Genomic DNA, 13,122 nt, shown 5'->3' with positions numbered 1-13,122 from the left:
ATCTGCTTCTGGTGAGCACCTCAGGCTGCTTCTCCTCATGGTGGACAGTGAAGGGAAGGTGACTATGCAGTGATCACATGACTAGAGAGGAAGGAAGTGGGGGGAGGTACCAGGTTATTTTTTTAACAACCTGCTCTCAGGAGAACTAACAGAGAGAGAACTCACTCATTACCACAGGGAGGGCACAAAGCCATTCATGAGGAACCACCCCCATGACCCAAACAGCTCCCATTAGGCCCCACCTCCAACATTGGTGATCCAATTTCAACTTGAGGTTTGGAGGGTTAGATATCCAAACTGTAGCAGTATCTTTTTGAGTGGCTACACAACACTGAAATGAAGAAAAACATATATTATCGAAGACTACACTTAATAGCACAGATAATCAAATGCATGTGGTATATTTGAGTTCAGTACAATCTAGTTACTGTGTAGGGTATAGCTATTGGCTTTAAGAGCTGTCCAGCTGCTTCTTGTTGCAGATTTGAAAGTGATTGAGGAATTTTGGCTCATTATATTACATTTTCATCATCACCAACTGGGTTGCTTTTCATATTTAGGATTGCATTCTCATATCAAATTTTTCCAATTCTAAGATACGTATTTTTGCACATTTCTGGTATCAAAGTATATCTGGTAGTCAATGTATACATTTAAAGTGGTAAAGTTTTTTTCTTTGTTTTTTAAAAAAAATTATTATTAAGATGATGATGTATTTACGCATTTTATATTCAGTGCAATCCCACGATCTAGGATAGGTTGAGCAAACTGTCAGTCTTTGACTTGAATCTGATATAGAAGCATTTTTTTGTAACCTGCAGTATTTTTTTTAATTTTGAATTAGTTGCCAATATTTTACAAAAGTGAAAGATTTCCCTTGAGAATCCAGATTTCTTAATAAATTAGTAGGATTTGAAAACCTAGGCTTCCATTCTTACATAGTAGCAATTGGCCAGAGTTGTGTTGTGGTTGCTCCAATTCTACAGTGCATTTGTTCTCCAGGTTTGAACCAGTCCTCATCTAGATGACTCACTGATTTATATTAATTTCCTAATAGGCACTTGAGTTGGCATATTAGTCGAGTCTTGGCTAAGCTACAGCACTAAAGACATCCAAAAATACAGTAGCTTGAATAAGAGAGAAGTTTATTTCCATCTGCCATTCCAGTCCAGAAGTAGGTAGGCAGTCCAGGCGAGGCAGGAAGCTCTTCTCATGGGAATGCCTGGCAGCCCAGCTTTCTTTCATTTTGTTACTCTAATGTCAACCTCCTCTGTCATTTACATTAGTTTATTTAGTCAAAGTTGGTTTACTGGTGCCCTGTTCACATGTCAGGCCACAGGAAAAAAAAAGAAGGAAAGTAGTTTCCTTTATGTAAGGGATGGAGAAGTTGCATACATTCCACTGGCTAGAACATGGTCATGTGGCCACAACTGAATATAAAGGAGGCTGGGAAATATAATCTGGAGCAGAGTGGCCATGTATGTGCCTATCAAAGCCCTGGTGGCAAGGAGGAAGGTTCTATCGCTAAAAAAGAAGAAGAGCGTGTATACCAAAGACATTAAGCAGTCTCTGCCACAGTTTACATCACTGATCTAGGAAATACTGTATTTGTAGTCAAATAACACAGCGGCAATCAAACCCAGAAACAGAAATATATTATGTTTATAGAGATTTTATTGGTGAGAAATCTGAGGCTCAGAACTTTGCCCTGGGATGTTCAGCACAACAGTAGTAGAGCCAGCAGAACTTTTGTCCCTGTCTCTTGCTCCTTCCATTATATCATTCTAGCTTCTTACCCATAGAGTTCTTTAAGTGAGTAAATAATAGAGAAAACTCACCAGCACTGGCACTTACAGCCTAGAAGTTATTCTCAGCTCAAAACGGAGCCCTGCAACGATCGGGATCACCGCATGCTTGCTGCCTTGTCCCCTCCCAGAACTATGGCCATTTGGTCACAGCACTCCTTCTGCTAACCTCAGGAGAGAACTGGAGAATCCTTCTCACATCAGTGCTCCAAGCTCCAAGCAACCTCCTTCTAGAGGAAGGGAGTTGGCACGTGAGATAAAATCTAGTTGTCACCCCAGAAATGGGTAATTATCTGAATATTCCTCTCTTTTTAAATCCATTATTGGGGGGGCGAGTGTGTGTAGTTACAGAAAAAAAATCCAGTTTTCTCCTCGTTTCCCCAGTGATGTTTGCTGCTCTCTCCCAATCACTACTACCTGCAATCCCTCTCTTAGTGTCCTTTGCATCCCCAGCCAGCTATTAAATAAAAGTTAATTCCAGTTTTTTCACTACCTTGCCATATCTAAAAGAAGTCAACCCCCTTATGTATTTTTTCTTAGTATTTTATTGCTTCATGAAAAAAAATAACAAAATAACATCCAGTAGAGAAGTCATAAACCTGGGAGAAATCTTAATATCATTGTATCAGTGTGTCATGGGTCTTCATTAATTTTTCTCACTGTATAAGTTTTTATATATGTTGTTCCCTTTGCCTGGAACTTGCCCCCAACACACACCCTCTTTCCTTTCTCCTCACCCTTTAAATCTAAGCTTATATATCACTTTTTCATGAAAGCTTTTTCTGGAACTTTAGCCTAACTGAAGATACCGACATTACAGTTTTTCTAGCACCCGAGTTTCTATATACTTTTTAATTTAATGTCATTTTTTTCTAAAAAAAAAAAAAAAAAAAAAAAAACACCTGTAAACCAGATGGAAGCAATGCTGTGTCTCATTGTCCTTTGCTCTTTTCCTGGTGCCTAGCTCAGTTTCTGGCCCTCAGTAATGATCAAATAACTATTACTCAATCAGTGGATGAATGGTTGAGGGGGCAGATGGCAAGGAAGAGAGTAAAAAAAGAAAGATAGAGGAACCTGATCTCTTGGAGGTCCTTCCTGTTTCCTCACCTTGATTCTCAGGAAGGTATGAGCTCTAGGGCATCAACAGCTAATAGCATACATTTCCTGAGCACCTTACAAGCATCTTACAAACCATGTATTCCTCTTCCTCTTTTCAATCCCCAATTATTTCTTTGCTATACTTGATTTGTCTGAAGGTATATTCGTACACTCAGTGCATCCCATACTTTTGCATTCCACATTTATTGAAAATAACCAAGAGAAGTTTTGAGGATTGGCATAGGGTCATCAACGTTTTTGCCCAGAAAGATGTTCTGTCTTGGACCAGAGATGCCTGGCTTCTCCGCCTGTCCTTTAGCCAGTGATTTTTAGACTTTAGTGTGGAGTCTAAGTTCTGCAACTATTTATCAGGGGTGGCAGATCAGGGAGGGTCACACCACCTCCTTCGGTCAAAATAACTCATTATAGATCTCCTCGATCAAATTATTAACTAAGCCCATTTCCCTGGGTGCTCTTTGGTCCCTCCTTCAGGGGTAGCCAGCTCGTCCAGCAGAATCATCTTCCATAGTCCTACAACCACCCTTCTTATGAACTGTGAAAATAGGCCAAACAATTACTAAGAGAGGCCATTTTACTTTGGAGAAACCCTTTTTTGCTTTGGATACTCTTGGAATGGAATTTTTGTGTTGTAATATTTGTATGGCATTCAAAATAGTAAAATGCCTGTGTCATTAAGCTACTAGGTAATGAAAATAGATAATGCATTTTTAAAGAACTGTATCTCACTCCCTTGGTTAAAGACAAAACCCATTTTTTTTTCTCTTGTTAAAAGGCCTTTTTGCCTTTCAAATTTATTAAGTGCTTTTATTCTTACAGTTTTAAATGTTACATTTTGAGAAATGCTTACTGTATTTCTCTTCTTATAATTCTAAACTCCCTTTTCAACTTCTGTACTTTTCCTCAGTTAAAGGGGAAATTTACCCTAAGGCAACCAAAACCGAAAGATATATATTCTTTTATTTTTTACGTGACAGAACTATATGTTTTCTGCAATAATTAATGTTACTCATGCACGAACTTTAAGAGCTAAATGGCTCTTTAAGAGATAATTTAGTTCACCATCTCACTTTACAAATACGGAGATGAAGACCCAAAGCAGTAAAATGACTGACTTAGGGTCACAGAAGATTCATGTGTCAGTTAGAAACATTAATTATAAACAATAGAGACCTACTGTGATTAAGTTACATTTTTAAAAAATATTTTTTGTTTGCTTGTTTGGCTCTCCTAACTGAAAATTTCTAGGAATGAATTAGGCATGATTGGTGCCAGGAGTTTGACCACATCATTTTATCTCTTCTTTCCCCACTCTCAAGGTTCTGCTTTCTTCTGTGTTGGCTTCCTTCTCCAGCAGGCTGTCTCCACTGTGGTATCCAACATGACCCCTGGCAACTTCACAACCCAGAAAAAAGAAATTCCATCTCTTCCAATGTCTTGAGAAGGGTTCTCATTGGTCCTGCTTGAGCCTCCTGCTTCTCTTTGGACCAATCACTGTGTTCAGGGAACTGGGTTCTCTGATTAGCTAATTGGTAGTTCCTACCCATCTAGTTCCATGAAGAAGAAACAGAAGAGAGGGTTTTATTATGAGAAGAGGAAGAGAAACAGCTACCCACCCTACCATGATTCAGTGTCCTGGTTCCCGATATAGCTTTGCTTCGAGATGGTACTATTTCTACAAAAAAACCTGGAGAGCAAATCTCATTTAAAAGTATTAATTAAGCCAGCTCTTGTGCATGACACAAGCTGCCAAACAAAAACAGATAAATACTGTCTTTTTTTGGGGGGGGGGGGTTATAATCTAAAATTGATAATTCAGTGTTATGCAGGCCAAATATGAGTCTGAAGGCCATATAGACATTGTGTTAATACTGAAAAAATACATATGTTTAAAAATTGGAATGTTTTACTAGTTTGGATTTATCTGTATGACATTCTGTTGTATAAACCTACCTTCCCAGGAGATTTAAATAGAACTTTCCAAATGTCATGGCAGAAGGCTACCACTTTTACTGGCCCCAGTGACATACAAACTTCAGTTACAATGAAATTTGTTGAGAATTGCTTGAGTGTCTTTAAATCCTAATTTAGATTCTTAAAATATGAAATAAACCATGCTGACATCTGGAGGGATACATATGCCTTTGATATGATCTTGACTCTTTGACAGAAGAAAAGGAAAAAGAATATTGCTTGTTTCAGGAGTGCAATGTCAAAATATCCTTTCACTGCAATCTTTTAAATATATTACACCTTCCTCTTTTTTAAAGATATCATGAAGCATTTTGCATACTGTCATCATATGGAGACCACCATATTCCTATAAGGAAAACAGTAGGCTGAGTATTTTAACCTCGGGATACAGATGGACTGTAGAGTCCTTGCTAAGGGAGCTATACTGAGTAGGTAATAAAGCCAAGAACAAATCTTGCCCTTTGATTTTTAGTGATTCTATTTAATGTTCTGTTTTACAAAGGCAAAACTGCTCAGCCAACATATGCTAGGATGGTACGTGGTAGAGCTAATCTCACTGTATAACACAGCTTTGACTTGATAAGACGGATCCTGCAAGGGAAACTGCTGACCTCATTTCGTCCTTTCTGGGTATCAGGTGACTAATAGTCAGAAGGTTTCACCTCGTCTGGGTATCTGTATTTAACAAAACATAAAGGAGCTTTTAAACTTGGGACTTAGAAAATATGACAAGAGAATTATTTAAGATCAGCTGAACCTAGTTTATAAAAGAACTGTATGCAGCTTCCCAAACATATGCAAGTAAACCTTAGAAGTTACACAGTAAGTTGATGTACACATCTCTAGGTTCTCTTTACTATCCTGAGGAAAGCCTCAGCCAGTCCCCATGCTGCTTCAAGATGGGTCCACTTTGGGTCCTGTGTTCCTTCTGCCCTGCTTGAGTTGGGGGCTGTTTCTCACTTCCAGAACCCAGGAATGGTTATGACTGTATGTTTGCAGTCCCTTGGAGGGGAATGAGTCTCTCTGTGCTGGCAGCTGCACACTCCCTGACGTGCTGCTGAAACTGGGAAAAGTTTCCAAGCCTTTTCAGTAGGAAACATAGTTTCCTACTTAGTGTCTCTGTGCCTTTCCTAGCAAACTTCTTGTGTAACACTGTTAGATATCCCCCAACATCAGTGGCCGAGAATAGCACAGTTCTGTGACTTCTCAATCACTTCATATTCCACGTGATGGGAGTTTGCTTCCTAAGAAGGGGAAGACAGAAAATTGGTAAGAGCTGGGTGTCTCAAACATAATCTTTTGGGTAGTTAGTCCACTAAGGTACCCAGGTATCAGCCAATCTGACTGGAGAGCTTTCTGTTCCTCCCTGCATCTTTCTGTCATTCATTAGGAATGATATTAAAGGTTGAAGGATAGTAGTCAAATGGCATTGCTCTCTGCTTCTTTGGCAAATCTGACAAACATCTGCTTTTTTCCAGGCAGGAGAAACCCCACTTCCAAGGGGCCAATTTATAAGTATCATTACCTGGTCCTGCAAAATGAAGATAGTTCTAATTAGAGTAAATAATCCGTGGTGTTGGGCGTTAGTAAATATCTCATTCCGCCATCCCTGCCTGTTAGGGACCAGGCTGCAGAGCTCCACCACATCCCCCCAACACACACCCCTCCCTGGTCCATGGAAAAATTGTCTCCTATGAAACTTAGAAAAGGGGGGTGCAGGGGACACACAGCAGGAGGTGAGCAAGCAAAGCTTCATCTGTATTTACAGCCGGTCCCTATCGCTCGCATCACTGCATGAAATCCACCTTCCTTCCCCCTCGCCTGTCCGTGGAAAAATTGTCTTCTGTGAAATGGTCCCTGGTGCCAAAAAGGTTGGGGACCTCTGATTGATGTGTGATTTAAAAATCCACAAAACTTGTATTACATGGATTTTACTCAACCATTTAAAACTGATTATCCACCTTTGAAACTATTGTAAGTGCTGGGATTTATACTTTTTTTTTTTAAAGAAAGGGCTACATAGATGTTTTTGTGTGTTCTTCTTCAAATAAAGGATCATTTTGATATGCTATTTCAAGAGTACAAGGAAGCTACTTAATGACTATCAAAAATGATACCTGACTCTGGCCTCTGTCCTAAAAACTATATGCTCTCAGTCACACACACACACAAAATCAAATTTTCATGTGAAAAATATCCTGACAAATCTATGATTTAAATATTAAAATATATATTTGGTTACTTTCTCCCCAAATCATGACAATTATAATCATTCGACATTTTACACATCTAGAAGTATGTTAATAAAGAAAATTGAAACCTTAAGGTATAATCACATCTTGTAAAAGAGATTTAACAGCAGCAATTAGCTTAGGTTCTGACAACTATTAGATAAATTTGGAAGCCAGGAAAAATAATCAAGACACTAAGACACATGTTTTAATCAGTCACATTGGAGTAGTTACCATAATGGACCTCATTAAAAGAAGTATTGTATTCCATGTAGCTATATTAAATATCCAAGCATCCCAGAAGCTAGTAATACCATATGTTTCCAGTTTCCTGAGAAACTTCTTCAGTTCAGCAGGCTAGAAGCATCCTTTGAAGATCTTGTGTTTGCCTTGTGTTAAAGTTTCATAGTCTTTAAATATATCTGTAAGGATAAAGATACTGGAGTAGAACCAGTTTGCAGAGTCAATAAAGTGCACAAGAGGATTCCTGTTATTGTTTTCTCACATCATTAACAAAAAAAATCCCATATATAAAGAAAAAATCTCAGTAGATTGATATTAAAAAATTCAAATTACCATCTCCTTCATAGTCAGTAGTGTTAATAATTCCCTGCTGAAGGCAGATGGATTTATATTCTTTGAAATACAATTAATCCAAAACACTGCATACTTTTTGGAATAGTTGGTCCCATAAGATATGAACTCAGACATATTTGTTTGCTTCAAAGTGAAACAAGAATTTTGATTACCTTTTAATAGGAAAAGAATGAAGTTGATAAGAATATATGTAAAATCATCTTTTTATTCCTGTTACCTTAGTGATTAGGTTTTTGATGCAGATTTACAGCCCCAAAATTATTTGTTCTCTTGAGAACAGATCCATGGATAGAGATGCTAGCTAGATAGTCCCAGCACCCAGAGTAGCCATGAAAAGAGAGAGCCCCTCTCTCCAGGGAAATGTTTACTTAGCATTTATTAAAGGCCATGAAATACCAGTACATAAACCTCTGGACTTTCAAACTGATAATAACTTGGTACATTTTCCTTAGGTTCTTGCTCAATAAAATATTTTCATTTCCCTATTATTAATAGTTTTAGTTTTGATTAAGGAGTCAGTGTAAATTCAGATGTGCCTTTGCACTCACAGTGAATGTAAGGCTGTCCCTTTCGCTTATAACTGATTAGCAGGGATATGAAACGTTTGTGAAAATGTTAAGCAATTTATAGCTTTTCTTTGTATTTACCCTGTAAACAAGCTTAGAAGCATAGAAGACCACCTATTCCCTCATCACAATTGCCTGCCTTACCAGTAGTAAAGCTGGTGCCAGAAACTTGAATTTGGGGTAAATTCTAAATGATATGGGATCATAATTTATTTTAATTGCTGACAGATAATGATGACTAATAAATAGCAAGAGATTGAGATCTAACTTTTGTTAGGATTAGTGGGATTCAATTTCCTGGTGTTCACTCTAAACTTAAATAAGGCATTTCTATACTCTGTGAAAGATTGGTAATATAACTAGCTTATAGCTTACTTTTTCAAATGAAAATATATGTGAAGATAAAATATAATGAATTTGAATTTTTAGAAGAAAGCTGATGATACCTAAATCTATGGTATCTTACAGTGAAATTTCACAGTAACAGGGGCTCATTATAGAATTAACTAAAACCCACAAGTGTGTGTTGGAGGAGCTCCTAAAAACACAGCAGCCTCATAAAAAAAATATTGCTTGGCCTGAGGAGACAGCTATAAAGATGTGCTTATTACATTATATGAGTTTGTGGCCATCTCTTTATCAATAGTGGAAAAAATAATTATGATATATATGAGCACAGAAAATCTAGAAAAATATTTGGTAATGAAATTTATTATTTAAGAAAAATAGTATGTGTTATTACTTACCAAGTATTTTGCATTCTTATTAAAGCAAAATAACTTGATTAAAAATTTAAAATTGCAAAATCTCCATAACACAATGGTTGCAAATTACTTAGTACTTTCAAAGTGATGCTTTATTGCTTTAAGCTCTAATTCAAAGAAACATTGACCATCTAGGAGTCTGTGCAGGTCATTTCTTTAAGTATTAGGAAAGGATTTCTACTTCACTATACTTTATCTATTACTAAACATTAATGCTGAATTGAAAATATATTTTAAGTTAAAGTATCATGATGAATGTTCAGAAGCTTCTCCAACAATTTACTACTATTTATTTCTTGCAGGCTTGTACAGCATATGTGGATTTTATGGTTGCTGTGGCCATATTGATTCGTCAGGAAGAAAAATTGCCAATCAATGAAAGCCTGATAACGATGGAAATGAATAAAGTTATGGAATTGGAAAAAGAAATAGCCAATGTAAAACACATTTTTTCGATACACTGAATAATGTCAACCACTTTTTTTTTCTTTCCTCTATCATGTTTTAAGGGTAAAAGGTGAAACTCTTTAACCAACTGATAAAAATGCATAGCTCAGTAATAGTTCATTGACTTCAAGAGGATCTTTGAAACCATAGAATTTTGTAGCAAACTGGGTCCCTGACCTCCAAGAGACACCCTAAATTTGACAAATATTGAACTAGAAACACTGAATTGCCTATTTTAAGTGGATTACATCAGAATTCTACCATCTACAGTCAGACTGTTATTAGATGTGCTTGGGACTCAGGACACATGCAAAGCTATTTTAGTTTTGTTATATACAATTTTACTTTATTCTAAAGTTTAAGGTGATCACAGAGATTGTCTTTATCCCTTTGTTAAGAAGTATTAAACCCCTGAACATGGTCACTTGTGACTACTGAGTTCAGACTGTCAGGCTGCTGAGCTAAAGGAATGTAAGACAAGAAGAAATTAGCAGCAAAGTCCAACAGGTGTACTCCTGAATTTCCTCTGATTCTAGATGAACCCTTGGAGTCTGAGTTGGCACATTCTTCTCTGACGCTCCTTTGACTGAGCCCTACAGTCTCAAGTGAGTGAACTCTTGAGTCCAGAGTGGCATCTAGGTTATTGATTGAACCCAGGGTCAGATCTACACTCTGTGTCATTGCAAACAACAATCTGCACCCCTAGCTCCCTGTATTCTTGCCCCTGCCATCTGGCTTCATCAGAATCTTAAAGAGTAAAGATTTGGGAGGGCAATTTTAGCTCTCCTGGGGCTACATGAAACCAGCAATCTCCAATCAGAACCAGAATGTGCTCGGAGCTGCCACTGGATGAATGGCAGTGATGGGTTACATGTGGTTCTGTGCTGGAAACAGAATTGTTAGAGAAGAACAATCCTGCTCTGGGTTTTTACCACTTACACCTTCTCAGACAATGTTTTCCTTTTTTTTTTTTTTTTTTGGAGACAGAGTCTCGTTCTGTTGTCCTGAGTAGATAGAGTGCCATGGCATCAGCCTAGCTCACAGCAACCTCAAACTCCAGGGTTTAAGCAATCTCCTGCCTCAGCCTCCTGAGTAGCTGAGACTACAGGCATGTGCCATGACACCCAGCTAATTTTTCTATTTTTAGTAGAGACAGGATCCCGCTCTTGCTCAGGCTTGTCTCGAACTCCTGAGCTCAAGCAATCCTCCCACCTTGGCCTCCTAGAGTGCTAGGATTACAGGCATGAGCCACCAGGCCCAGCCCCATGTTTTCCTTTGACCAGCTTCAGCTCTGTAGCAGTTCGATCTTACTCAGAATTATGTGTCTATATTTTCACTCTTGTCTTAGACTCTGAGATTAGCATGGGGTCTTAGCCATGTTTGAATCACGTATGTATCTCTAACAATATCCAGCATAGTATTCCATGCAGGAGATAGTCAATAAATAATTGTTGTCAATAAAAGAAAAATAAGTGACCTACAGGGGAAATTGGAGCCATTGTCACTGAGAAATAATTCTCATTTTAAACCTTTATCTTTTGTCTCTTCTCACTTAAAATTGCTTTTACTCATTTCAACCAGTAGTTGGGGAGTCATAATTACAATTTTCTTTTTTTAATTCCGTGAGGAAGAAAAATTGGATGTTGTTGTACGTAGAGCACCAAACTCTTCAGACAGGGTGGGAGGACAGTCACAAAAGTAGATGGTGCTACCTTTCTCTTCAGATAACTTGCAACCTAACTGTGCTATGTACTAGCAATTTTCTGTGTTACTTGCCATAAATTCTTGTAAAAACTGTTGTGCTTTTTTTTCCCTGAGTGAATTTTAAGTAGGACACTGAATGATAGTGGTGGCGGTGGGGGGAGATCGAGTATTTGGGAGAGAAATTGGAAATGACTATATCCAAGAAAGTTATAATAAAACAGCTACAGACACAACTGAGCTGGCCATGAGCCATAGCCTACAAATATTGTTATGTGACTTGGCAGTTGTCAAAATATAGAAAGATTTTGGAAGAATTTTAAACTTGGCACTGCAGCCAAATCTCAATAATTGTTACTGTTTTAAATTTCATTTTTTAATATGACAAAATAAATTATAAAACAAGTAAATCAAATTATACTGTACCTCTTTTATATTTTTTCTCATATATAGTTATATTTTTCTAAAGAATTCTTAGTTCTAAAATAGTGATCAAAAATTAAATCCATAGGCTACAACTAAACCCGAAGATCGAAATGATCCAATGCTTCTTTATAACAAAATGACGTTGGCCCAGGTCCAAAATAACTTTTCACTAGAGATCAATGGGAAGGTAAGTGGCAAATTTTATGTAGCCTCTTATTGTGCCATTTTCTAAAATTATATCATTGAAATACCATTTTTAAAATTCATTGATTTCTTATTTATTAAAATAAATTGAACTTCAAAATGAATTTAGAGGATACCAGCCTTATAACTTTATGAAAAAAACTACTTGAAAACATTATATATATATTAAGTTGGAGTGAATTTCAAAGGTAAAACTCCTTTTAAAGCAGCTAGCTGTACAATAATGTTAGAAAATATCATAGAAAAGGGTTAGGAAAACATTAAAACTGAAAATCTTTCTGAGAGCCCATTATATAGTCATCAAACTTGGACAAACAATAAAAGCACTGTATTTCTTTTTAACTCCTAAAAAGGATCATTTGCTCATAGAATTTTCCATATTTTCATCAAGGCCATCTACAGAGGTATTCAGAACAATAATAGAGAATTAGAATACAGAAATGAGTAGAAAATCTCTCTCATAGATTCCATTTGTAAACACTCGTTGACTTCTTTTTGCTTAGCTAGTATCCAATAATTTCTTTTGGGGGCTGTGCATTTATTCTCTTGTACTAGTTGATGTACATAGTTGAGAAATGAAGCAACATCCATGGGAAAATCGACAAACTACCACAGTCAGTGATGGAATTCTCTTTTGCACTAATTCTAGTAAATAAAGACTTTTTAAAAGGCATAACTTATTGAGTTAGACATTCCTTACATATAACTTTTTAATATAATAAATGTTTAATAAATTTGTTTTGAAATAATGGTCCAAACCACCAAGGAAATGAAGAAAAGTATGTAGAATAGCACCTCATACTAGAAAGGCAAGATTCTATCTTTTGACATCTCCAAACTTAGCTTCTGAAGTTTAAAAACTGCATGCCCATAGACTCAATAGTTTAAAATGTGGGGTTCTTTTGGTTTGACTTCATAACATCATTGTGCCTTTGTTATAACAATGTGTTTTTGTTTACAGCAAGATCTCCAGTAGTATTTATTACTGTATTTAAATAGATTGTTTATTAATATCCACTTTAAAAGATAAACACTTTATACACATTTTCATTTGTACATAAACCTTTATAAAGCTTTATTTTTAAAGCTTTCTTTTTCTTATTTTTTTATATTGGTTAGACCAAGAATATGGCATTGAGCCTAATTCTAGTTGTATGTTCTCCAAGCTTAGAGGCTTTGTTTTTGCTCTTAAATGGTTAATTTAATACTGCTATCTACATAATTATGTTGCAGAACTAATTTTTATTCAAAAATTGATTGAAACAATTGAGGTAAAATCCCAAACAAATAT

At 36.7% G+C, this 13,122-nt stretch overlaps 1 protein-coding gene across 4 annotated transcripts in view; it reads left to right on the top strand.

The window, feature by feature from the left end:
• MME (membrane metalloendopeptidase) overlaps positions 1-13,122 on the top strand; it is a 90,611-nt gene that overhangs the window by 36,338 nt on the left and 41,151 nt on the right. For all 4 annotated transcript variants that reach the window (XM_069475308.1, XM_069475307.1, XM_069475305.1 and 1 more), the window contains 2 exons: positions 9,356-9,490; positions 11,713-11,814. In XM_069475308.1, coding sequence (XP_069331409.1) covers positions 9,356-9,490; positions 11,713-11,814 — 237 coding nt within the window. The remainder of the gene's footprint in view (positions 1-9,355; positions 9,491-11,712; positions 11,815-13,122) is intronic.

Source organism: Eulemur rufifrons, chromosome 7 (genome assembly GCF_041146395.1).
Source record: "Eulemur rufifrons isolate Redbay chromosome 7, OSU_ERuf_1, whole genome shotgun sequence".
NCBI classification, from domain to species: domain Eukaryota; kingdom Metazoa; phylum Chordata; class Mammalia; order Primates; family Lemuridae; genus Eulemur; species Eulemur rufifrons.
Note: the sequence above shows the minus strand (reverse complement) of the source record. Positions and strands in the feature narration are given on the sequence as shown.